The sequence below is a fragment of the Bos indicus genome, chromosome 17, assembly GCF_029378745.1.
Source record: "Bos indicus isolate NIAB-ARS_2022 breed Sahiwal x Tharparkar chromosome 17, NIAB-ARS_B.indTharparkar_mat_pri_1.0, whole genome shotgun sequence".
In the NCBI taxonomy this organism is placed as follows: domain Eukaryota; kingdom Metazoa; phylum Chordata; class Mammalia; order Artiodactyla; family Bovidae; genus Bos; species Bos indicus.
The window spans coordinates 4828014-4855829 of NC_091776.1; the positions used below are offsets into that span (position 1 = coordinate 4828014).

A 27816-nucleotide genomic window follows, 5' to 3' on the forward strand; every position below is an offset into this window, starting at 1 on the left:
AAGAAGAATTAGATATTGCCAAAGCCACAACAACAACATTGCAGATACAATGCTAGGTGAAAGCCAGTCGGAAAAGAGTACACCTAGTGTGATTCCACTTACATGCAGTTCAGGCCGAGTCAAAAGCAATCAGTGGTGACAGAATGACGACAGCAGGAGTGACTCTGGAAGGGAGAGGGGCACACTGCCTAGAAGACGGAGAGGGGGCTGGGAAAGACCTGCAGATGCTCTCCATACTGGCGTGGGCGCTGGTGCCACTGAGCCGTACACTCAACATGTGCGTTTTTTACTATGCAAAAGCCACAGCTCGAAAAAACACCCCAAGCTAAAGATGGCAGGTGAATCTTCAACACAGTGCAGCATTTCGTATGCGCTGCTTTCTTCTTAGCAGGTTTCATCAGACTGTCTCTAAGAACACCCACTCTCCGCGGCAGGCGTCTCTGTCACTTTGCTGTGGACCAGGCACTGTCATCCCTGGTGCCTGGCACACAACATACACGCAATAAATCCCTGCAGGACAGATTCGCAAAAGGAGCTGTTACCAAAAATAAGACAAAGCAGTCATTAACCAAAATCCTGGTATAATGAGTTATTTAAATTAACAGAAGTTTATAAAGCTATTGGTAGAGTGTCTAATGATGGTAACTCGAGTTCCCTTAATATGCAAGTATATCTCAGTGTTTCCGAATACCAGAAAGACTAAAATCTGAAGTGAAACTTTCCTCCGAGTGCTCAGAATTTCCACCTGCCAATGCAGGATACACAAAAGATGACGGTTTGATTGCTGGGTCGGGAAGACCCCCTGGAGGAGGAAATGGCAACCCATTCCAGTGTTCTTGCCTAGGAAATACTACGGACAGAGAAGCCTGGCAACCACGGCATTGCAAACAGGCAGAGACAACTGAGTGAGCGCACACACAGCTGATTCACAACGCTGTGTGAGTTTCAGGTATACACATTCTGTCAGTCACTCGGTACTGGCCCATGGGTCCTTATAAACCAAGTTAAAACACCTGCAATTAAAATAAAAACACATACATCCCAAGCTTGAAGACACGTCTATTTCTTCTAAATGACTTGAGCCAAAAGTAAGTGAAATAGAGTGGAATTTTCCAAAAGTCCGTTAAAACGATCTATCTAAAAAGCGCTTCTCAACCAGAGGCAAGTTCCTCCCTGCCCCTGACATTTGGCAATGTCTGGGTACATTCGTGCTTGTCAACGACTGGAGGGGCCACTGGCATCTACCAGGAAGAGCTCAGGGATGCTGCTGACCACCCCACATGCACAGGCCAACCCTCCACAAAGGAAGTTTTCTGGCCCCAAATGCCAATGATGCTGGGAATGAGAAATTGTGATCTAAAATATCACCTTCTGGGGACTTCCCTGATGGTCAGGTGGTTAAGAACCTGCCTTCCGATGCAGGAGACATGAGTTCAATTCCTGGTCGGGGAACTAAGATCCATCATGTTGTGGGGCAACCAAGACCTTGCACCCTAATTAGAGGGCCTGTGTGCTGCAACTACAGCGTCCCGTGCCACAACTACAGCGCCCCGTGCCACCACTACAGCGCCCCGTGCCACAACTACAGCGCCCCAGGCCACAACTACAGCGCCCCAGGCCACCACTACAGCGCCCCGTGCCACCACTACAGAGCCCCATGCCACAACCAGAGAGAAGCCCATGTGCTGCAGTGGAGACCCAATGCAGCCAAAAATAAGTATTTTAAAAAATAATTAAAATTTTAAAAATTAAAAGTAAAATATTATCTTCTGTTAAACTAAAGAACTTTATTCTCAAACATATGAAGTAAAAGAGTCCAATTTTTTTAAGCTGTAAAATAATTCAAGTATCTTTCAACCATTACTTTTTCATGAATATGAAAACTGTATTTTTAAAGTTATTTAACCTTGTACACGTGTCAAGTGTTTGACACACACGTGTCAAAAACGAATGTTTAATGGAAATATCTCCAGAAATAATTAACATCACTCTCATTTCTAGGACTTTATTAGGCATATTACTTATTTTAATATCATTTAACATTAACATCACCACAAAAATAAAATTCTCATTTAGAGAGATAAGTAAATCTCTGCTCAAGGTACTAGGAAAGACATAGCTGAAATTTGAACCCACATTATCTCTAAACCCGTGGTGTTTCCATTTAAATGCATTACATTTCAATTTCAAATGAGAGGCAGATCAAAATTAAACAGATCCCAAGTTTCATTTTCCACTGAGTCAAATATGTCACTCTAGAAAGTAAACAGCAAAATGAAGAGGCACCTACTTGGGAATTATGTACTAAGAAAAGAGACCAGCGTTTTAAAGGATAACCTATAGTTAATATTTTTTCTTATTACAAGTAGAATGAAGTAGTTTTTTAATAAAGTTATATGCCAAAATCATTAGAGACACTCTTGCTCTGATTATACAATAAAATTACAGATAGTAACATCAAAGCCTAAATGCTTTACTGGCCAGAAGCTTATTCTGGACAAATTACTAACATGACCCACCTAGTCATCCCTCCATAATAATATTAGATTCCAGAATACAGTCAATCTAAGAACATATTCCTATATTATGAATAAACTCTATTACTTTCATCTCAGCACTGAAGGGCTTATCATGAGTCTTTGTATTGAGAGACAGAAGTGTTCTTACCCTATTAAAGCCATGTTCATGAGAGTCATCAACTTCCCCATTACTAGTCACTGGAATTTCTGCTGCTGAATTTTTTGGAGATTCTTGAGCCATGGTAGACTCCTAAAAAAATGAGGAAAGAAACAGTCATAAGTAACACCAAATCACAAAAGGCAAATATTCAAAAGACTATATTCATGTTTATAGCACATAAAAGCCACCATTATAGCCTACCTAATCCTTGTATAATAAACATGATACCAATATAATAAAAACACATCTGGCTTTTAAAACTGCATTCCACTTAGATTTCTTGATCTTATTGTAGGTACCTTATTGTAGATGCCTGGGGGCAAATGACACAAAAATTTTTTTTAATGAAAATAATGTCATAGTATTACTGAAAATGGGCTTCCCTGGAAGCTCAGAGGATAACGAGTGTGCCTGCCATGCGGGACACCTGAATTTGATCCCTGGCTCAGGAAGATCCCCTGGAGAAGGGGATGGCAACCCACTCCAGTACTCTTGTCTGGAGAATCCCATCGACAGAGGAGCCTGGTGGGCTACAGGCCATGGGGTCACAAGAGTCAGACCCAACCGAAGCAACTTAGTACACTAGCACAGACAGACAGATTTAAGCAACACTTACTGAAACTTGTTATGTGCAAGGCACTCTACAAGATGCCACAGAATATAAAAACAAGTAAGGCAGTCACTGCTCTAGGGAAAGAACCACTGGTTTCGTGTGGGAGACTGACTGGACTCTTTAGTAAACACCTAGGACAGGTAAGTATCCATCCCTTTTTCTTGAGGATCCTCTAAAACTTCTGGAATAGCTATAGATTACATAAATCCTAGGGTCTCCCTAGGCCAGAGTTCTATTTCTTGGCAGCTCTAGAAATGTTCTGCTTTCAACATTTAGATCCTCTTTTAGATTAATTACACTTCTTATACAAACCTCTTTCTTTACCATGACAAATTTTGTATGAATACATAATAATGTTTCTAATGTCTGACACAAACTGAATAGACTATCTCTGTAGCCCCAGGGCAACAGGATACAGATCTAGGCAAATTAATACATTCCCTCAGGTCAGGTCCCTGAGGACAGAGACCGTCAGAGCCATCACTGTATCATCAGATTGGCCCAGGGTCTGACAAGCAAGAGGTTCTTAACAAATGCTTACTACTAAGTAAAAAGGATATGAGTTACATTAAATGTCTGATTCACAGTTATGAAGGTGTTAGACTGATCATTATACACTTAAGCTCCACACTCACTCCTCTGTCCCACCCATGGACCATGGAGCCATATGTTCGTTACTTCTTATGAATATCACTGCGGGAAGACAAACTAACGGGAAACGTCTGAAGTAACAAAACCAAAAAAAAAAAGTGAATTATCAAGTACCTCAAAATCAGTGTACTTTAATTACTTGGTGATAGTTGTAACAAAAGACTAAAATGTCAAACTGAAATCCTAATTGGTTATGCCAATGAAAAAAGAACTTTCATAATAATGTCAAATCCTATTAATACCACTTAAAACATTTCTCAGAGTCATGAGATTTGCACCTTAGGACAATAATTTATCACATGAGGGATAGCAAATAGCTTACTTGCATTTACCTCATACAAGTATCTTACTTTGGACCAAGACTTTTCGATTTCATTCTTGAGGATACCTGAATTCATTTTGTAGGAGATTTTGACTTTGTGCCAATTATGTACCAAAGTTATTTTATACAAAGACTTTTTTTGTTCTGGAAGAGATATATGTTGTAATTGCATTTCCTACTGCAGTATTTGGGCAGGGAGAATCATTTCTGAAATTTATTTTTTAACTTTAAAATCAGTTCTCTTTGTATCTGTCTAGTCATTACTCAGTAGAGCAACACCAAAGGACCCCTGTGCAAACTGCTGAGTAGAGTCTAACAGGATAGTTTTAATAGTTGAATCATTTTTGGTATTTTGGTATAAATATTTTCATTTGTTGTTTTTCAGTATATTCTTCGTGAAAATTTGTTGTTTCGATCCTCCTAAACAAAGTATATATTTTCTATATGAAGAAACATTTTAAAATAATTGTAAAGTTAAATAAAAATCATTGTAAAATATTACAAGGGGATGTACAGTGTGAATGCTATTGATACTTTATGAGATCACAAAAAAAAAAAAAAAACATTTCTCAGAAAACTTAGTTATTTCCTTGCATTCTTAGAATATCTTAAAAAAAAATACTGGCTTAAAAAATGCCATATTTCAGAGTCTATCATACCACAGGCTCGGAACTAGTGACGGAATTAATAAACTGAACGTCTCATGTAAGCCTTGAAAATTGAAAAAAAGAAATTTCAGAGAGAAGATTTCAAAAAGTTGAAGGCGGGAAAACAAAACATTCCTCTGCTTTAGACTGGATTCTGGGGAAGTCTCTGAACGCATGAGGCTTATTGCAGAGTCCTCCACGAGCGTGAGGGAGGGCAGGAAGCCCCGACAGAGCTGCAGAGAGGTTATGTCATAAGGCTCGGCCCATCCTACACGGAGCACTGAAGCTGAGGCTCTTTAAGCTGTTCCAAATTAAGGCAACGGGACCAGGCCTTTGAGCCCCCACATCCATACCCGACCAGGCCTTTGAGCCCCCACATCCATACCCGATTGTTAGATGCAAGCTATCCGCTAGATAGGAGTATAATTGTGGACAATGCAGCTCTCTTTCGCAGAGGCAATTCCTGGAGAGACTCAGCTATGAGCCCTCAGCAGGCACCACTCCTGGAAGGAGGGCCCTAGTCCTAAAGCAGGTAACTGAGTCCCTCATCATAGCATCCACTGTATCTTCCTTATGATTATTCTAAAGTAGTATCTACTTTAAAAGGATTTGAAATGTCTTATTTAAATTATATCTGGCTACCTTTATGCATGTATGAAGCCTGGCGTGCTGAAGTCCATGGGGTCGCAAAGAGTCGGACACAATGGAGCGACTGAACTGAACTGAATGCATGAATTTACGGACGTTCACTGATCTCTAATAAGAGAAACTCCCTCTTTCACAGTCCCCAGTTAAGAGGTGGCCACTGATTGAGCCAAAGAAGAATCCTTGACACAAGGCCTTGCAATTCACAGGTCTGACAATAGGGCCTGGTTAGAAAATTACTGCCAATACAGAAAAGAGGAATTTCCTGAGCCAATCAAACTCTTTCTGAAGGTCTGAACTGGGGACACTAAGTGAATCAACCAACTAGGGTACTGGGAAGACGAAAGCGCAATAAGAGCAAAGAGTAGAATTATACTGATGAGAAGTCACAGCTTAAAAATTCACAAACTCGACTTGACAAGTGTTAGCAAACTTGTGAAAGTTTGCTGACAAAGTGTTATCTGTGTCTAGATCTTTTGTTTCTAAATTATGACCTTATAATAATAATAAACCTTGCTTTTATATTCTTTTTTATTGTGGTAAAAAACACATAACATAAAATTTACCCTTTTAACCATTTCTAAATGTATAGTTCATCAGGGTTACATATATTTACACTGCTGTGTAATCAATCTCCAGAATTTTTCCATGTTGCAGAACTGAAACTTTATACCCATTAAACAATGACTTCATTTCCATCGTCCTCCAACTCCCCTACAGCCCTTGGTACATCACTTTACTTTCTGTTTCTATGAGCTTGATTGCTCTAGATACCTCACATCAATGCAGTCATATAGTATTTGACTTTTTGTGACTGGCTTACTTCTTTACATGATGTCCTCAAGATTCATCCATATTGGACATGTGTCAAAATTTCCTTTCTCTTTAAGGCTGACTAATAATCAGCTGCATATACTGTTGTTAAGTTGCTAAGTCGTGTCTGTCTCTTTGCAAGCCCATGGACTGCAGCACACCAGGCTTCGGTGTCCTCCACCATTTATCTCACAGTTTCCTCAAGCTGATGTCCACTGCATGTATATACCACATTTATTCAGTTCACTGGTGGACATTTAGGTTGCTTCCATTTCTCGGCTATTACAAAGAGTGCTGCTACTGCTGTACGAACATGGGTGTGGATGTATCTCTTCAAGATCTTGCTTTCAATTCTTTCGGAAACATACCCCAAAGTGGGACTGCTAGGCCATATGGTAATTCAAAAACACAGCAAGACCCTATGGTCCTTGCCCCCGCTGTCCCACGTCCTTTGCCTGCCTTTGTCTGTGGAAAACTTCAGTTGAAGAATAAGCTTAATCAGAGAAACGAGAAATGCAGAAACAAAGGAAAACAGTCAAAGGAGAAAAATAATAATAATGGAGTCATTAAGCACAGTCAAGGACTCTTCGTTCCTTCTCAAGGACTATAGATGATATCCTGAGCCATACCATGTGAGCTGTCTTATAGATACTGAAATCCCCGGTGAAAGAAGCTAGCTATATGATGACCAGACTGTACTCATCACATAAGCTGCCACAATTCTGAGAACTGGCCTCAAAGAAATGAGAACAAATGGACCTTGGAACTGAAGATTAACTGTACCTAAAACAATCAAGATGACACTGGTCAGACCACTGATGACCAATTTGAGGATGAGTGCCAGAGATGACTGCGTTTTTCTGCATGTAGTCCCCCCTCCCCTCACTTCTGTCTATAAAAGCTCTCACCCCACTGATTGCCAGTAGGGGGGAGTCAGCCTTTGGACAGATGTCCATCCTCCCAGCCAGTTGCCAGCATCTGAATTAAAGCAAACTTTCCTTTTCACCAACCTAGCCTGTTTATTGGCTTTTCAGTGGCAAGCAGCCAGACCCCAAACTCTTCTGGTAACAAGTTTATCTTTAATTTTTTTAGGAAACACTATATTATTTTCTATTAACGATTTCGCTATTTTATATTCTTACCAACAATGCATAAAGGCTCTAGTTTCTTCACATCCTCACCAATAATTGTTATTTACATTTTTAAAATAGTAACCATCCTAACAAGTGTGAGGAGATACCTCATTGTGGTTCTGATTTGTATTTCCCTAATGATTAGATGTTCAAGCTTGTTTTAGAAAAGGCAGAGGAACCAGAGATCATATTGCCAACAGCCGCCGGATCATGGAAAAGCAAGAGCGTTCCAGAAAAAGCAAGAGAGTTCCATCTATTTCTGCTTTATTGACTATGACAAAGCCTTTGACTGTGTGGATCACAATAAACTATGGAAAATTCTGAAAGAGATGGGAATACCAGACCACCTGACCTGCCTCTTGAGAAATCTGTATGCAGGTCAGGAAGCAACAGTTAGAATTGGACATGGAACAACAGACTGGTTCCAAATAGGAAAAGGAGTCCGTCAAGGCTGTATATTGTCACCCTGCTTATTTAACTTATATGCAGAGTACATCATGAGAAATGCTGGACTGGAAGAAACACAAGCTGGAATCAAGATTGCCGGGAGAAATATCAATAACCTCAGATATGCAGATGACACCACCCTTATGGCAGAAAGTGAAGAGGAAATAAAAAGCCTCTTGATGAAAGTCAAAGTGGAGAGTGAAAGAGCTGGCTTAAAGCTCAACATTGAGAAAACGAAGATCATGGCATCCGGTCCCATCACTTCATGGAGAATAGATGGGGAGATGGTGGAAGCAGTGGCTGACTTTATTTTTCTGGGCTCCAAAATCACTGCAGATGGTGACTGCAGCCATGAAATTAAAAGATGCTCACTTCTTGGAAGGAAAGTTATGACCAATCTAGACAGAAATGGCAACCCACTCCAGTGTTCTTGCCTGGAGAATCCCAGGGATGGGGGAGCCTGGTGGGCTGCCGTCTATGGGGTTGCACAGAGTTGCACACGACTGAAGCGACTTAGCAGCAGCAGAGAGCATATTAAAAAGCAGAGACATTACTTTGCCAACAAAGGTCCATCTAGTCAAGGCTATGGTTTTTCCAGTAGTCATGTATGGATGTGAGAGTTGGACTGTGAAGAAAGTTGAGCGTTGAAGAATTGATGCTTCTGAACTGTGGTGTTGGAGAAGACTCTTGAGAGTCCCTTGGACTGCAAGGAGATCCAACCAGTCCATCCTAAAGGAGATCAGTCCTGGGTGTTTATTGGTAGGACTGATGTTGAAGCTGCAACTCCAATACTTTGGCCACCTGATGCGAAGAGCTGACTCATTTGAAAAGACCCCGATGCTGGGAAAGATTGAGGGCAGGAGGAGAAGGGGACGACAGAGGATGAGATGGTTGGATGGCATCACCGACTCAATGGACATGGGTTTGGGTGGACTCCGGGAGTTGGTGATGGACAGGGAGGCCTGGCGTGCTGCGGTTCATGGGGTCACAAAGAGCTGGACATGACTGAGCGACTAAACTGAATGATTAGTGATGTTGAACACTTTTCCATTTGTTTGTTGGCGATTTATGTATCATCTTTGAAGAAATGTCTATTCAAGTCTTTAGTCCATATTTTAATTGGGTTATTTGTGTTTTACTTGTTGACTTCTAGGAGTTTTTTACATATTCTGGATATTAACCTCAAAAGATGTGTAATTTGTAAATTTTCTCTCAATTCTGTAGGCTACCTTTTTACTCTGTTGATTGTGTATAGACATTTTGATATATAAAAATTATTTCCTATAAAGAAGGTTTTAGTTTAGATGTAGTTCAATTTGTCTATTTTTGCTTTTGTTGCTAGTGCTTTTGATGTCATGTTCAGGAAATCTGTGCCAAATTTACTACCATAAGCATTTCTTCTCAGTTTTACAGTTACAGGTCTTACTCTTAGGTCTCTGATACATTTTGGGGCTGACTTTGTGTGTGGTATAAGACAGGGTCCACCTTGGCTGTTGATATCCAGTTTTCCCAGCACCATTTATTAAAGAGACTTTCCCTTTTCCATGGAAGGGTCTGAGCATCTTGGATACTTTTGAGATCCCTATTTTCTTCACTGCTACTGCATCCTTACAATATATCCAGATTATCTGAGGCTACTGGAGTTCAGTCTCTACTTCTTGCAAATAAGAGATACACAGATACTAACCTCATAGCTCAGTTGGTAAAGAATCTGCCTGCAATGCAGGAGGCCTGGGTTCGATCCCTGGGTGGGGAAGATCCCCTGGAGAAGGAAATGGCAACCCACTCCAGTATTCTTGCCTGGAGAATCCCATAGACAGAGAAGCCTGGCAGGCTATAGTCCATGGGGTTGTAAGAGTCAGATATGACTGAGTGACTAAACCATCACAGATACTAACTAGACACCTGATCTCTAATCCAACCAGAAAGACTAAGATTTTGCTATCTAAATAGTTACCACTCTTCCAAAACTTCTAAGATATGCTCTTACTTTCTCCCTCCTAATAACACCTGGTGATTCACCAGGTACTTGCTATCTTCTATGCAATATGCATGGGATAAAACAGAAACAGAACTCTGCCCTTAGGCTTCTAAGAACTAGAAGTACTGGCAAAAAGTAATTACAATACAGTGTTGTGAGCACCTGAGGGAAGCACTTAATACGGTAAGCACTCAGAGGGAAAACTTAATCAGAGGTGGATACTTAAGGTGAATCTTGTAGAATGACAGATGGGGACGCAGTAAAGGAGAGATTCTAAATAGAAAGAATAAGAGGAGCAGAATAGAATCTAATATATTCCAGAAACCCAAGTAAAGCAATTTAGCTAGAATGGTGATTGTTCATTCATACATTCATTGATTCAACTGATTTATCGAGCTCTCTGATGCGCTGGGCAGGATGTCAGATACTTAGGACAGAGTGGTGAACCAAACAGAGAAAACTTCCTACCCTCAAAGAGTTTATATCCTAGCTGGGGAAAACAAACAAATAAATACACACATTATGCAGTCCTAAATGCTAATGGGCATGTACATAAACATATTTGTTCGTGAATGTGCTGTTTTAAACAAAGTGGTCAGGGAAAAACTTAAAAGAGGCATCATCTTTCTGTAAGACACAGTAGAGTGAGGGAGTGCAGAGCCCCAGGCCGAGGAAACAGTAAACACAGAGATGGGAGGTGGGGACAGGCCCAGCTTCTCCAGGAGCAGGAGACAGTTTACGGGCCAGGGAGAACAGAAGAAACGTCAGCGAGGCAGCAGGAACACGTGAGAGGCAGCAGGAACATGCAGGCGGCAAAGGCACTGGCGAGAATTCCGGAGTTTATTCTTGGTGCAATGGAAACCACCAGAGGGTTTGAACTTTAGAGTGAAATGATCTGACTTACATTTAAGGATCACTCTTTTCCTGCTGTGATGCACTAAACTATAAGTGAGCAAAAGGCAGAAGCAGGGAGAATAATCGTATGGGATAATCTAGGCAAGAGATAATGGTAGCTTGGGAGTGGGGTGACAGTGGCTGAGGAGGTAAGAGGTGGTTAGATTCTAGACATATTCTGAAGGTAGAAACTGGAATTCCTTACAGACAGATGTGAGAGATGGGAAAAACAGAGGTCAAGGACAACTACAAAGGTTTCTGGCCTGAGCAGCTGTTAAAGTGGAATTGCTGTTAACACAACTAGGCAAGACTCAGGGTGGAGCACAAGACAGAAAAAACAGCTAGAGTTTAGATCAGGATATATTAAGGTTTGTACAGATAAGGGTACTAGGCTTTTGGGTATATGAGCTTGAAGTCCAGAAGCAAGCTTGAAGCTGGGGATAAGAAATTTATAAGTCACTGGTGTTGTAGACGGCATTTAAATTTCTGGACTACATAAGATTACCTAGATCAGGGGTCAGTGAGCATTTTCTATAAAGGGGCAAATGGCAAACACTATAGGCTTTTGTGAGCCTATACAACTACTCAACTTTGCTGTCAACTCTGATGCTGTAGACCAAAGCAGCCAAAGAAAATACGTAAATAACCAGGCATGGATTCAGGACCCCCACGTGGCTCATGGTAAAGAATCATGCAGGAGCCACAGGAGACATGGGTTTGATCCCTGAGTTGGGAAGATCCCTTGAAGGAGGAAATGGCAACCCACTCCAGTGTTCTTGCCTGAAGAATCCCACAGACAGAGGAACCTGGCGGGCTACAGTCCATATGGTCACAGAGTCGGACACAGCTGAGGACTGAACACACATGCACAGATCTGGCTTGACTTTCTATCTGGAAAGTCAATGCAGACAGGAGAGCTCTGCAGACTGAGCGCTAGGACACTTCAATATTTGGACAGGGGAAGAACTAGCAAAGGAAACTTACAAGGGACGGCAAGCAGGGTAGGAGGAAAACCCACAACAGGCGGCTTCCAAGAACAGGTAAAAAAGAAGGCAGGTTTTTGTTTCTGGAACTATACTAAACCTCCCCAACCCTGCACAGAAAACAACTGCAAAAGCTGAACACAATTTAAAAAGCAATTATTTGAAGGCACTGGAGAGCAAAGAGAAGCTAGTGGAAAGTGCATGGAGAAGGGGAGACAGGGAGCTATGCGAGGAAGGTTCCATCTCTTTGGCTTGTAGACAAAAACTAAATCCTATCCATGCTGTGCACCCAGTAGCTGTCAGGGCATCCAGTGGAAAACTAGTCCTTTTCAGCTGGGGAAAAGTTAAGCTGACAAAAGTAAAAGGAAGGGGGTAATACTGAAAAAGAAAGGTCCAGAAAGGGGATCTCTAACCCCTCAATGTACCTGCACAGACAAGAAACTGAGTCTGTAATGCAAGCCCAGCCAAGAAAATTAGCAACCGAGACAAAGGAAGTAACACTCACTGGAAAAGAATAAAACAATCTCCAATCTTTGCATCTCAATGTTCAAAATGTTCAGGATACAACCCCAAATTACCAGATATGTAATGAACCAAGAAAAAGGCACAGGATTCCCAGGAGAAAAGAAAAATTATTTATTTTTTTTTTAGAAAAATAATTTAGTCTGGCTCTGATATGAAGCAGAGATTGGAAATGATACAGATTCAAACGAAGCTACAGTGACTGCAAATAAGTGAAACATTTTCAGTGAATCAAAAGTCTCAGTGAAAAAAATAAGAATTCTCTCAGCACAGTAAAAATGAAGCAAATGGATTCTATTATAGAATTGAAAACCATAATTTTTCAAAGAAAAAAATCACTAGATGGACCTAGCCAAATGAAGATGACATACAAAACAGTAAGTAAAACAAAATTAAATAAATATAAATTATCCAAGGTAGAGAGTAGAGCAAAAACAAAGACTAAAAGAAAAGCTTCATGGAACCATAAGACAGTATTAAATATTCCAACTTATGTGTAAGTAAAATGCTAGAAGAAAAGGATACAGAAAAAGTATTTGGAGAACTAATGGCCCAATTTTTTCCAAATCTGATGAAAGACAAAAATTTATAGATGCAACATATTTAATGAACAACATGCAGAATAAACACATGCAGAATAAACAACATGCAGAATAAAATAAAGTACATCACAGTCAAACTATTTAAAGATAAAGAGGTAACCTCAAAGGCAGCAAGAGAAAAAAAATATTACTATCAGAAACAAAGTTCCAACAAATGGCTGATTTCTCATCAAAAACTGTAAATGCCAGAAGAGAGCAGAACACTGGTAAAAAGAACGCTGTCCACTTAGAACTCTATATCCAGGGAAAATATTAGGAATTACAGAGGGTACTAAGGGTATTTTCAAATAAAACTAAGAGAATTCATCACCAGCAGACCTGAACTATGCAAAATGCTAAATGAAATTCTTCTGCTGAAGGGAAATAAAACCAGACAGAAAAAAATGAATGTTCGGAAAAGAATGAGAAAGAAATGAAATGGTAATTACCTGGGTAAATGCAAAAACCATTTTGTTTTTACCGATTCATCTCAATTTCTTTATAAACCATATAACTGCTTAAAGCAAATGTTGATAATATCATTTCTGTGGTTTACAATGTATACAGATGTAACATATATAAAACAAGTATATCAAAGAACAAGAAGGGAGGTAAGGGAAATACTAACTCATTGGAAAAGACCCTGATGTTGGGAAAGATTGAAGGCAGGAGAAGAGGGCAACAGAGGGTAAGATGGTTGGATGGCATCGATTCAATGGAAATGAACTTGGGCAAACTCTGGGAGATGGTGAGGGACAGGGAAGCCTGGCGTGCTGCAGTCCATGGGGTCACATGACTTACGGACTGAACAACAACAAAAGGGAAACACAGACCTAAAAGGTTACGAAATTTCTGTTTTAAGAGAAAAGCAGTACATTATTAGTTATAAGTGAAATATGAAAAGTTTAATATATGCACTATAATCATTACCGCAAGCCCTGTCATGTGGCTCGCAGGATCTTAGTTCCCTGACCGAGACTGAACCCAGACCGCGGGCAGTGAAAGCACAGAGCTCCAATCGCTGGACCACCGGGAAGTCCCTGAATATATGTGTGTATATACATATTTTTAATGACCCTACTATATTCTGTCTACAAGAGATGCACTTTAAAGACAAAGGCATAAATATTACAGATTGAAAATAAATAGATGAACAAAGATACACCATACAAAGAGTAGGCATAAGAAAGTTGGCTGCTGCTGCTAAGTCGCTTCAGTCATGTCCGACTCTGTGCGACCCCACAGACGGCAGCCCACCAGGCTCCCCCATCCCTGGGATTCTCCAGGCAAGAACACTGGAGCAGGTTGCCATTTCCTTCTCCAATGCATGAAAGTGAAAAGTGAAAGGAAGTTGCTCAGTCGTGTCCGACTAATTCACGACCCCATGGACTGCAGCCCAGAAGGCTCCTCTGCCCATGGGATTTTCCAGGCAAGAGAACTGGAGTGGGTTGCCATTGCCTTCTCCGAAGAAAGTTGGCACAGTTTTATTATTAATAATATCTGATAAAATAGTTTTTTAAAAAGTATTACCAGAGATAAAGAGGGTAGTATCGCTCTGATATTTCATAATGATAAAATGATCAATTCCTTAGGAATACAAAACAATCACAAATGTGTTCTGTTGGTTGCAATAAGAGAGCTTCAAAATAAATGAAACAAACGACAGAATTAAAAGCAGAAACAGAACTCCACATAGTTGGAGATTTTACCATCACTCTTAGAGCAACTGACAGAACTAGACAAAGGAAACCAGCATAAACACAGAAGATCTGAACACCATCAACCACTCTGATACTTACAGAATAGGAAACAATAATGGCAGAATATATATTATTTTCATATGAACATGCTGTGTTCAGCAAAACAGATCATATTTTAGGCCACAGAACATAACTCAATAAATTTTAAAAGACTGAAACCATATAAAGAATGTTCTATGACCACAGAGAAATTTAATTACAATCAACCCACACAAGATATGCAGGGACCTCCCCCAAATTTGGAAACGAAACAACATATCTAAAACATTAATATGAAAACAAGGAAATCACAAGAGAAAGAAAATATTTTTTAACTAAATGAAAATGAAAATGCAGGGGAAGGGGAAAAAAAAACAAAGAAAAATGAAAATGCACCACAGCGGTATTTGCAGGATGCACCTAAGGAAGCAAATGCTTACATCTGAATAGTACATCTTAAATCAACAATCTAAGGTTGCATCTTAAGAAAACAGAAAACGAGCAAATTAAACTAAAAGTAAGATGTAGGAAGGAAATAATAAAGACCAAAAATCATGGAAACAGATGGTAGATAGTAGAAAACCTGGCTCCTATACTTGATAAAGCTTAAGTTCATGAAAAAGTAGATGAACTGTTGCAGATAAAAGAAGACAAGAGAAAAGACAGCTAGATACAACATATATTATAGACTGGATCACAAAACAGGAAAAAAATAGCTGTAAACGATATTATTGGAACTGTGGATTAAATAATAGTACTATGTCAATTTCCTTAATAATTTTCTGATTTTGATAAAAGTACTTAGATTATATAAGATAAAGTCCTTGTTCTTAGGAACAAATGGACATAATATCTGCAAACCACTCTCAAATGGTTCAAAAGAGAAGAAACTCTGCATTTAAAGAGAAAATGTTAAAGTAAATGGGACAAAACAATGGTGAATCTGGGTAAAGAGTTTAATTTTTCTGTATGAAATTTTATCAAAATTAGGTTTTAAAAATAAAAATGACAAGGAGGCTAGTAAAGTATGTAGGAGGCTAGTAAAGTATATAGGAGACTATCATGATGGACTTTATAAATGCTAGATCAAGAACTGTGAACTTCTAAAAGAGATATGAAGAAAGAAGTAGAAAAATCTGATCAATTTATTTTAGTGAACAGCCTGAAGGAAGTTCGACTGAAGGGAAAGAAGGAAAGACTAGAAGTAGAAAAACCATTTAGGAAGCATTTTACAGTGTGAGTAAGAAATAATAAAGATCTAAATTAAGGCTGTGGGAATTGAAAAAGGTGAATTCTTTTTTGAGAATTCTTTAGGAAGTAAAATAAGAGCCTTACAGAGTGACTAGATTGTGGGGGATCAAGAGTAGGGGAGAAATGTAGGGTAACCCAGGCCTTCTCCCTGCTCCCTACCCAATTTTTGGCTGGGCAATGAGAAAGACAAACATGTCACTCACCAAAGGGCACAGCAAAGTCCCGAGAGGCACAGAATGTTGCATTCAGAATGCTCTCAACACTCTCTGCATCCTAGAATTACCTGGGGAACTTCAAGTTTTAAAAGTTCCCCAGGGGATTCTAAAGTGTAGCTAAGGAGAACTACTGCTGTAAGCATGCACTAGACTCTAAGCAAACACAGAATTTCAGTATTAGGAAAGATCCACAATCATTTGTGTCTGACTCTTTGGGACTCCGTGGACTGTAGCCCACCAGGCCCCTCTGTCCATGGAATTCTCCATGCAAAAATACTGGAGTGGGTAGCAATTCCTTTCTCCAGGGGGTCTTTCTGAAGCAGGAAAAGAACCCGGGTCTTCCACATTTCAGGGGATTCTTAACCATCTGAGTCACCGGGACCGCCCTGTCATTCATTTAAATTTGTCATTCAGATTAAGACCACAGATCAGAATACTACTAACACCCATTAGAATGGCCAAATGTAGAAAGACTGACAAAATTAAGTGTTATCAAGTATGTGGGTTCTCATACATTGCTGGTGCAAGCAAAATGTGGTAAAACCACTTGAAAACTTTCTGGCAATACTATTAAACATATGCCTATTCTACAACCCAGAAATTCTACTCCTAGGAAACATACCCATGAAATATAGTGCATCTGTCCATCATAAAACAAGTACGAGACTATTCACAGCAGCTTTATCCATAATATAGCTTAAAACTGGAAACTCAAATGTCCATCAACAGTAGAATAAAGAAACTAGTATAATCAAACAATGGAACACAACACTACACAGCAATAAACTAGAACTACTGCTATTAAAAACAAAAAATTCTTACAGACCATGTTGAGCCACCGAAGCCAGACCCAAAGAGTATCTACTATATAATTCGATTCAAAAAGAAAACCAATAAGGTATGATGATGGTAGGCATGTAGTTATCTTGGGGTGGGGACTTCTGCTTTCATTTCTGCATGTAAGGAGCTTGGAAATCACCATCTCATTCTAACAAGTACGCTGAACACACTAAAAAAGCAATGTCTTCTCGGATTCATAAAAGAGAGGAGGACACAGGGCACACTGTTACTCCCAAAACTGGAGAGAGGCAAATGCAAAGAGTCATGGCTTACAAGGACAAAAACCGGTGGAAACCACCTCAGTAACCAATGCTGTGGTAGGAAAATCTGAGCTGTAATCAATGAGTTGCTGGAGGCTCATTGTGGACAACTCTTGAGAGTTAAAGACTCCAGAGGAACCCAGTCAAAAGCAAGGACCCACAATATTTAGTGTGGCTTTCAAGAGTGGGACCAGGTTACCGCAGTAAATATCACAGAAAAACTCCCTCATCCTCCCAGCAAGTGGTGAGAACTGGAACCACTGTGAAATACACTAAGCAGTCCATTCTTGGCTTCTCTCTTCTGGAACACAGGCTCTAGGGCATGTGGCTTCAGCAGTGTGGCTCACCGGCTGAGCTGCTCCACACAGCATGTGCAATCTTCCCACCGGGGACTGAACCCAAGTCCCATGCACAGGCAGGAGAATTCTTATCCACGGCACCACCAGGGAGGTCCCTAAGAACCCTATTCTTAACAAGGCTTACCCTCAGGAGAAACCAGAGCCTAGCCTGCTTGGGAAACGGCCACAGCCAGCACATTCCAGCTATCCTGTGCCACCTGAGGAGAGGAGAGAAAAACTGAGAAACACTCGAGAACATCACAGTCCAGAGGCACAGGCTCCCTGAAAGACTGACACCTAGTCACAGGATATACAACGCTCCCCTCCTCCTACACTTTATGCCCACATTTACAGCAGGTCCTTTCACCTGATACATCATGTCTGATTAACAATTAAAAATTATAAGGTCTACAAAAGGCAAAAAACACAACCTGAAGTCACAAAGCAAACACCACAATCAGAAATGGCACGGATGTTGGAATTAGCAGACCAGGAATTTAAAACAACTATGAGTAATACGGGCTTCCGGGTGGCTGAGATGGCTGTAATGGATAAAGCAGACAGCATGCATGAACAGCTGGACGACATAAACAGAGATGTAGAAATACTAAGAAAGAACCAAGAAGAAATGCTAGAGATAAAAATCACTTATAACAGAAATGAAGAATGCCTTTGATGAGTTTATCAGTAGACTTCACAATGGCTTTGGAGTAGGCAAATATTTTCTTAGGAAATGGAAAACATAAACAATAAGAGAAACACTGATAATTTGGACTTCATCAAAATTAAAAATTTCTTTTCAAAATGACACCATTTAAAAGATGAAAAGACGAGCTACAGACTGGGAGAAAACAGATGTAAGATATGTATCTGACAAACAACTGCTATTCAAAATAAACTGTTGTTTAGTCGCTCAGTCCTGTTGGATTCTTTTGCGACCCCATGGACTGTAGCCCACCAGGCTCCTCTGTTCACGGGATTTCCCAGGCAAGACTACTGGAGTGGGTTGCCATTTCCTTGTTCAGGAGATCTTCCCGACCCAGGGATTGAACCTGAGTCTCCTGCATTGGCAGGCAGATTCTTTACCACTGAGCCATAAGGGAAGCCACATTTAAAATATATATATATATGTCTTATTTTAATAAATAAAATTCAATTAGAAAAACAACCCAAATAAAACATGGACAAAACTTTAACAGGCACCTCACTAAAGAAAACAAATAATGGTAAGTGCATGGAAGATGTTTAACATTACTAATCATCAAGGAAATGCAATTTAAAGCCACAAGAAGACACAAGCATACACCCAATACAACAGCTGAAGTTCAAAAAGGCTGACAATACCAAGTACTGGTTAGAGAGTAGTAACATGAACTTGCATACTCTGCTGGTGGTTTAGTTGCTAAGCTGTGTCCGACTCCTTAGGACCCCATGGACTGCAGTCTGCCGGGCTCCTCTGTCCATAGGATTCTCCAGGCAAGAATAATGGAGTGGGTTGCCATTTCCTTCTCCAATACACTGCTGGAGGAAATGTAAAAAAACCACTTCACTTAGCAATTTCTTATGAAATTAAACATACACTTGATCATATGACTCAGTCATTCTACACCTAAGCATTTACCAGAAAAATAAAAACAAACGTCCCACAGAGACTTGTATACGTATATTCATAGCAGGCTTACTTATAAGAGCCCAAAATGAGAAGAAAAAATGTCCATCAACAGGTTAATGGATAAACAAATTATAGTTTATACTTATAATGGAATATTCCTCAGCAATAAAAGGAGTGAATTACTGATGTATACAATAACTGTTGTTTAATCTCAATATTCTGAGCCAAAAATCCAGACACAAAAAGAATACATACCAGAACTGTAGAACACAAAATTCTCATTTTTGTAGATGAAAAAGGGCTTCCCCGGTGGCCCAGTGGTAAAGAATCCACCTGCCAGCGTAGGAGATACAAGAGATGGGGGTTCAATCTTGGGGCTGGGAAGATCCCCTAGAGAAGGAAAAAGCAACCCACTCCAGTATTTTTGCCTGGAAAATCCCACGGATAGCAGAGCCTGGAGGGCTACAGTCCACAGAGTCACAAAGAGTCGGACATGACTGAACAACTGAGCACACGCACAGAGCACACAAAACCAATTTATCACGACAGACCAGCTCTCGCCTGAGGAGCAGGGTAGACACAGGCCAGCCGACTGCAAAAGTGCACAAGCAGCTTTGTCTGCGTCTTCACTGAGGTTATGGTTTCCCAAATGTATATACTTGGCAAAAGTCATCCAACTGTACATTTTAAATGAACACGTTTTATCATATGCAAAATTTACCTCAATAAAGTCAGCTTTTTACAGGGTGAAATTCCATTCTACCACCTCTAATGGCAGAGGATCTGCTTTTCCTGAAAGCCCCAAATCTACCCCTAGGGAGCCCACACCAGTCTGGTGGTGGCAGGCGCATGGTCCTGAATACAGTGCCCACCTACGAGCAAGGACTGACTTGCAGCTCTACGACCCAGCAGCAAATAAAGTTTACCAATTTTCCAAAACTGGTCTTCATGACAAAAATAAACTAGGCCAATACTCTCTCACTATAAAAACGTCACACAATTCTAAGTGTTATTTATAGACACATATTCCCTATTTGATCCAGAGTCTGAAACCTTACAAGTATTCTCCTCTAAGTGAATAAAAAATGGCAGAGCATTAAAAAAAAAAAAAATCCCTCTGATCCTCAGATTCAGTGTCCCTCATCCTGGAGCTTTTAAAACAGCAACAGAGGCAATGACTGGTTTGCCAAGTCAGACTTTAGCCAAGTACTGAGTCTATATCTCATTCTTCTGGCTCCCCCGTCACAGTCCCCTTCTAATATTGGGGAAGGCCTCTACATAAGGCTGGGGAAAGGCAGAACCTGCTTCTTATTATATAAAAGCTCAAAATACCTGATAATCAAAAGCAAATATTTGCAGCCAGATTACTTGAGTTTAATCCCTAGCTCCTCCACATATTACGTAAACTTCCTAAAAGCCTCAAAGTTCCTACAATTCTCTTTCCTCATCAGTAAAATGATATTAGTACCTACCTTAGCTGCTGTAAGGATAAAATGAAATATAAAGTATTTAGAAGAGTGTCTGGCATATAACAAGCTCTACAGAAGTTACGTTATTATTGTTTGTTTCCCAAGCTCTGGGGCAGCTGCCACGAGACCTAGGTTCTATGAAGGCTCAGCCCAGACCTGAGATCAGAAACTAGCGACAACAAGAGGAGTGATAAAAACTCACTGAGGGCAGCAGTAACCGCGGTGGGACCAAGCTGCCACTACATGGGGGCAGCGCCAGTTACCACAGCCAGTACCCAGAGTCCTGGCAGTGCCAGCTGCCAAGCCCCAGCAGCACAGTGCCCGCGCTGAAACCGTGCTGAACCGGGATCTGGGGCATACTCCCCGATAGGGAACCTGGATTCTGGTTTCCAACTTCCTTGTAAGTTACCTCAGATCCTCTTAGTGAATGTCTTTTCTATGTAAGTGACCTGGAATTGGTTTCATCTGCTTGCAACATAAGACACTGAAAGCTGAATTACAGGAAGTGGATAAATGGAAAAAAGTCTTACAATATCCTTGTGAGTGCTTTTGAGTAACAATAATAACTATGAAATGCTCTAGAAACCTTTCAGAATGCTAGTGAATAAATTACCTATGAAACCTGTTTGATAGCTTCATGGTTCCTTAATTTGCCAGTAATAACTGAATGCTGACCTTTATTAACTGCCTTCTATCAATATATGCCAGGTGCCACGCTAACAAGCTTATTACCTGAAATATTTCCTTTAACGTTTACAACTGCCCTGTGAGGAGTTAATGTTAGTTGCTCAGTCGTGACCGACTCTGTGACCCCGTGGACTGCAGTCCTCTAGGCCTCTGTTCTACAGGCAAGAACACTGGAGTCAGTAGCCATTTCCTTCTCCAGGAGGTCTTCCTGACCCAGGGATTGAACCCAGGTCTCCTGCATTGCAGGCGGATTCTTTACTCTCTGAGCCACAAGGGAAGCCCATGAGGGGAATAAGATTTTCCCAATTTAACAGATAAGAAAACTGAGGACTAGGTCCATTAAAGGATTAAAATAATTTAAATAATGTATCCTCTTGCAAATGGAGCCCTACAATGAAAACAGTGAGTACTGACTGTGTGTCAGCTACTGTTCTATGTGTTTTTCACATATTAACCGATTTAATTCTAATTGCTCAATGTGCATTATCTCCTTCAAAACCCACAAAACTCTCAAACTTAGGTACCATTATTATATCTGTTTTACAGGTAAGAAGACAGATTAAGAAATCTCTCAATGACATGCAGCTACCAAGTGATGAAATGGGATTCAAATCTGGCACATTGGCTGTGAGAGGCCTTATTTTTAGCCTCAACATCACAGAGTCTCTCAAAGGCAAGTGAAACACATCAATGTCATGCCAGCCAATATATATGCCAATGGGTCATGCCAATATATATGCTTTCAGACATTTATGAGTCAAACGTACTGTTTCCTTGATGCTGACCACTTGTACTGCTGTTCTATTTCCATATCGTCCTACACAGTTAGAGTAGCATTTGTCTTAATCTGACCCTTCACTTTCAACAATTCAAGACTGAAGCATCAGCTTCCAATCACACCCTTAGTGCTGCCTTTTGCTAATACCAGAGCCCCAGAGACAGCTGCATCTAGGACCTGCTACTCCTGGCTGTGGGAGGCTGCAGAATTGAACTAGGATGTCTGGGAATCAGGAGCTTCAAGACACGGACTAAGCCTGCTATTGCAAACAGCATCAGCTGCCAGAAAATATGGATGTTATTACTGATCCTGATAACTCCATAGTTATTAACTGGGGTCAATTTTACTACCCATCCCCCCCTCTAAGGACATTTCTGAATGTTATAGCTGGAGATGGCATGCTACTGGCATCTTGAAGATATAGGGCAGGAATGTTGCTAGAGGTCCTACAATGCACAGGATAATGTCCCACAATAAAAACCTTATAGCAAAATATTTCTTAAGGCTGAAAAACCCTGTAAATAGCCTGATGCTACATACTGCTTCTTATAATAGCAGAACTTACTGGTCTAATACATACTCACTTTATCAAATTACCTACGACATCTTTCAGAGAAGTAGAACAAATAATCCTAAAATTATATTGAACCAGAATTGCCAGAGCAATCCTAAGGAAAAAAACAAAGCTGGAGGCATAACCTTTCCAGACTTCAGACAACACCACAAAGTCACAATAATCAAAACAGTGTGGGATTGTGGGGGGAAAAAAAACAGATACATGAATCAATGGAACAGAACTAAGAGCCCAGAAACAAACCCATACACCTACAGTCAATTAATCTTTAACAAAGGAGGCAAAAATACACAACAGGGAAAAGACAGTCTCTTCAGCAAATGGTACTGGGACAGCTGGACAGCCTCATGTAAATCAATGAAGTTAAAAGACACCCTCACACCATACATAAAAATAAACTCAAAATGGCTTAAAGCAGTGGTCGCCAACCTTTTTGGAACCAGGTACTAACTTCATGGAAGACAGTTTCTCCATGGCCCAGGCTGAGGGGGATGGCTTGGGGGTGATTCAAGCACATTACATTCATCGTGCACTTTATCTCTAGTCTAAGGACACTGATCTGACAAGAGGTACTACTGGTCTTCAGTCTGGAAGCTGCGACCCCTGGCTTAAAGACTTAAAATATAAAACACGACACCATGACACTCCTAGAAGAAAACACAGGCAAAACATTTTCTGCCATAAATTGTACAGACGATTTTTTAGGTCAGTCTCCCAAGGCAAAAGAAACAAAAGCAAAAAGAAACAAATGGGACCTAATCAAAAGCTTTCACATAGCAAAAGAAACCACAAACAAAAGGAAAAGACAACCTATGAACTGGGAGAAAATATTGGCAAATGATGTGACTGATAAGGGCTTAATCTCCAAACTACACAAATAGCTCATACAACTCAATAACCAACCAACCAACCAACCCAATCAAAAAATGGGGAGACACTTAAGTAGACATATTTCCAAAGAAGACATACAGATGGCTAACATGCACATGAAAAGATGCTGCTGCTGCTGCTAAGTCGCTCCAGTCTTGTCCGACTCTGTGTGACCCCCGAGATGGCAGCCCACCAGGCTCCCCTGTCCCTGGGATTCTCCAGGCAAGAACACTGGAGTGGGCTGCCATTTCCTTCTCCATGAAAAGATGCTAAACATTGCTAATTACTAGAGAAATGCAAATCAAAACTACACCTCACACCAGTCAGAATGGCCATCACCGAAAAGTATACAAACAAGTGCTGGAGAGGGCATAAAGCAAAGAGAAGCCTCCTACACTGCTGGCAGACTGTACGCTGGTGCAGCCACTACGGAAAACAGTATGAGTGTGTGCATGCTAAGCTGCTTCAGTTTGTCTGACTCTGCGACCCGATGGATTGCCCCGAGAGGCTCCTCTGTCCATGGGATTCTGCAGGCAAGAATACTGGAGTGGGTTGCCTCCTCCAGGGGATATTCCTAACCAAGGATCAAACCTGCGTCGCTTTATGTCTCCTGCACTGGTAGGCGGGTTCTGTATCACTAGCACAGATTACTTCAAAAACTAGAAACAGAACTGCCATATGATCCAGCAACCCCACTCCTGGGCACATATCTGGAGAAAACGATAATTCAAAAAGATACACGCATCCCAAATGTTCACGGCAGCACTACTTACAAAAGCCAAGGCATGGAAACGGCCTAAACGTCCATCAACAGATGAATGGGTAAAGATGACGTGTGTGTAAGCGCATGCACACACAGGGGATACTATTCAGCCAGAAAAAAAGAATAAAATAATGCCATTTGCAGCAACATGGATGGACCTAGAGACTGTCATATTGAGTGAAGTAAATCAGAGAAAAACAAGTACTATAAGATATCACTTATATGTGGAATCTAAAATACGACACAAATGAATGTATTTACATAAAAATAAACAAATTCAGACACAGAAAACAAACTTATGGTTCTTGAAGGGGAAAGGGGCTGGGAGAGGGATAAATCAGGAGTTTGTAATTAGCAGATACAAACTACTATATATAAAATAAATGACAAAGTCCTCCTGTATCAGACAGGGAACTGTATTTAGAATCACGTAATAAAGGCAACCCACTCCAGTATTCTCGCCTGGAGAATCTCAGGGACGGAGGAGCCTGGCAGGCTACAGTCCATGGGATCGAAAGAGTCAGCTACGACTTAGCAACTAAACCATTACCACCAATAAACCATTTTGGAAAAAAATATGAAAAAGAATATGTGTGTGTGTGTGTGTGTGTGTGTGTATACATATAACTGAATCACTATGCTGCACACCAGAAACTAACACAGCATTGTGAATCAACTGTACTTTAACAAAATACAACTTTAATGTCATAAATGCAATGCATTTCATAGCATAAGACCAACCGCACTGGGGAAGAATAACTCCCCCATGCCCTTCTTTGGTGAAGCCCTTAACACTATTCATCACTCCAGCGAACTTTCTCAACACTACATTAGTTATGCTGCTGCTGCTAAGTCGCTTCAGTCGTGTCCAACTCTGTGCGACCCCATAGATGGCAGCCCACCAGGCTCCCCCATCCCTGGGATTCTCCAGGCAAGAACACTGGAGTGGGTTGCCATCTTCTTCTCCAATGCATGAAAGTGAAAAGTGAAAGTGAAGTCGCTCAGTCATGTCCAACTCTGTGCGACCCCATGGAGTGCAGCCCACCAGGCTCCTCCGTCCATGGGATTTTCCAGGCAAGAATACTGGAGTGGGGTGCCACTGCCTTCTCCAATGTTATAATATGGCTCAAAAAACTGCTGATGGGGCTTCCCTAGTACTTGGTTAAGAATCTGCCTGCCTGCCAATGCAGGAGCCCTGGGTTCCGTCCCTGATCTGGGAAGGCCCCACGTGCTGTGAAACAGCTAAGCCTGGGCAGCACCACTCCTGAGGCCAAGTTCCAGAGCCCGCGAGCCACGATTACCGAGCCCACCGGCCTCAACTATCAACGCCCACCCTCCGCAACAAGAGAAGGCACCACAGCGAGGAGTTCGTCCACTGCATCTAGAGAGCATCCCCCGCTCCCCACAGCAAGAGAAAGCCCTCACAGCAGCCAAGACCCAGCACAGCCAGAAATCAGTACAACAACAACAACAACAAAAAACAGAAAGATGCCGACAGTCTGACCCCTACCCACTTGCAGTCACCGCTCAGACTCCATCCTCCCCTGACGGTCTCCGTCCTGGCCAACGGAACGCCTGCCTGCTCACTGCATCTGCACGCCTGTGGTTGGTGCAATAACTCTTCCTCCTATAAATTCAACCCCGAGTCTATAGTCTTTTCTGTGGCTGCTGAAGACCAAAACTAAAAGAAAAAGCTCACATAATTTTTTCTCACAGTTTGTTTTCTACTCCTGAAAATACGCCTTGAGATTAACACTGTAAAAGGCCTTACATTTTGACAATCAGCATTTATGACTACTGATGAGGAGGTGCGTTTTTTCCCTCTGATAGGCAGGGCTGTGTGAGGTGATATGCTCTGGGGTGTCTGTGGGCCGCCTGCCTGCTGACGACTAGGTTCATGTTCTTGTCTTGCTTGTTGTTCGCGTGAGGCGTCCAGCGCTGGGTGCTGCAGGCAGTTGGGTGGTGCTGGGTCTTGGATTCAGGTGGGGGTCTTCAGGGGAGTGCTCACTGATTAATACGCCCTGGGGTCAGGAGTTCTCGGATGGTCTAGTGTCCTGACTCAGATGTCCCCTCCAGAGACTCAGGCCCAGGTTCTGGTCAGGGAACCAAGATTCCACAAGCCGTTTATTATGGCAATAAAGGGGATTAAAACAAACAAGCTAACAAACAAACACACACAAAAAATCTCCCCAAAAACAACAACAAAAAACCTCCAAAAATACCACACCAACAACAAAGAACAAAAAATGAAACGCAGACAAACGTTAAAAGCAAAATCAAACAGAAAACAAAACAAAAGAACACACGCACACAAACGAAACCAAAACAGACCACAGAAAACTAAGTACAAGAGAGTGACTCGGTGAGCAAAGAAAACCAAAAATGGTGTCAACCAATCAGAAACAAAACTAAACCACAAACAAGACCAAAGTAGAGTGCCAAGTGAGGAACACAGCAAAGAAAACAAAATAACCAAACAAACATGATGGAAAAAAAAAAAAAAAGGGAGAGCAAAAACTATAAAAGAGGGCTTCCCAGGCTGCTCAGAGGTCAAGAATCTGCCTGACAAGCAGGACACGTGGGTTTGATCCCTACGTCGTGAAGTTCCCAGGAGAAGGAAATGGCAACCCACTACAGTATTCTTGCCTAGGAAATCCCATGGTCAGAGGAGCTTCGGGGAGCTACAGTTCATAGGGCTGAGGGGGAGCTACAGTTCATAGGGTTGAGAAGAGTTGGATACAACTTAGCAACTAAATCAACAACAATTTATGATGATGGAAACACTTCACAGAAAATCAAAGATGCAACAATAACAAAAATTCACCCAAAGACTAAAAGTCTATCTTAATAATGTAACTGGAAATAAGTTTCTTGATGTTATCAATGTATTACATTAAGAATAGTAAAACCTAATTTCTAAAATGCTTATTAGAAACAAGATAGAAACTTTCTAGAAAGGATATAAAACAACTTGTCTTAGCCTTAGTCAGACTTCTGGAACAATACAAGACTTTACTTCTTCTAAAACACATATATTTAACATTGTTGTTTAATCTAATTTGCCCCTGAGCAGGTAAAAATAAAGTACAATAATAAGCTTCAAGCTTTTCAATGGTTTCTTATATCTACCACTTTAAAATGCTACTTTTAAACTCATTATAAAAGTGCCGTGAAATATTCTAATGATCAGTAGGTATTTGGTTCTGCTATCAAGTAGTTATATTTTCTTCTCATTTGAAAGATTCACTTCTTAATCTCAGTCAAACCTTAACAAAACAGCAATGAATAAAGTAAGCAGTGTGGAAAATAAGAAAAGGAAGTCACAAATATTCAACTGTAATTGTTCTAGTTATGGCTTCAGACAATGAAGGTCCAAGTGCTTAGTGAACCAATTATGCATGTCAACAGAGACCACATTCTGCTCTAAAACCAAAAAGCACAAATGCCTTCTGTGTCAGATGAAATTAGATTCCTTTTTTGCCTACAAAAAGAGAAAGCAATTCTATTAA

The 27816-nt window shown here is 40.9% G+C and overlaps 1 protein-coding gene across 11 annotated transcripts in view; it reads right to left on the minus strand.

Annotated features, from left to right (window-relative positions):
• ARFIP1 (ARF interacting protein 1) overlaps positions 1–27816 on the minus strand; it is a 138426-nt gene that overhangs the window by 86151 nt on the left and 24459 nt on the right. For 7 of the 11 annotated variants that reach the window (XM_070768985.1, XM_070768981.1, XM_070768988.1 and 4 more), the window contains one exon: positions 2668–2769. In XM_070768985.1, coding sequence (XP_070625086.1) covers positions 2668–2760 — 93 coding nt within the window. In that variant the 5' untranslated portion in view covers positions 2761–2769. The other 4 variants (XM_070768983.1, XM_070768979.1, XM_070768982.1 and 1 more) reach the window with 3 other exon arrangements.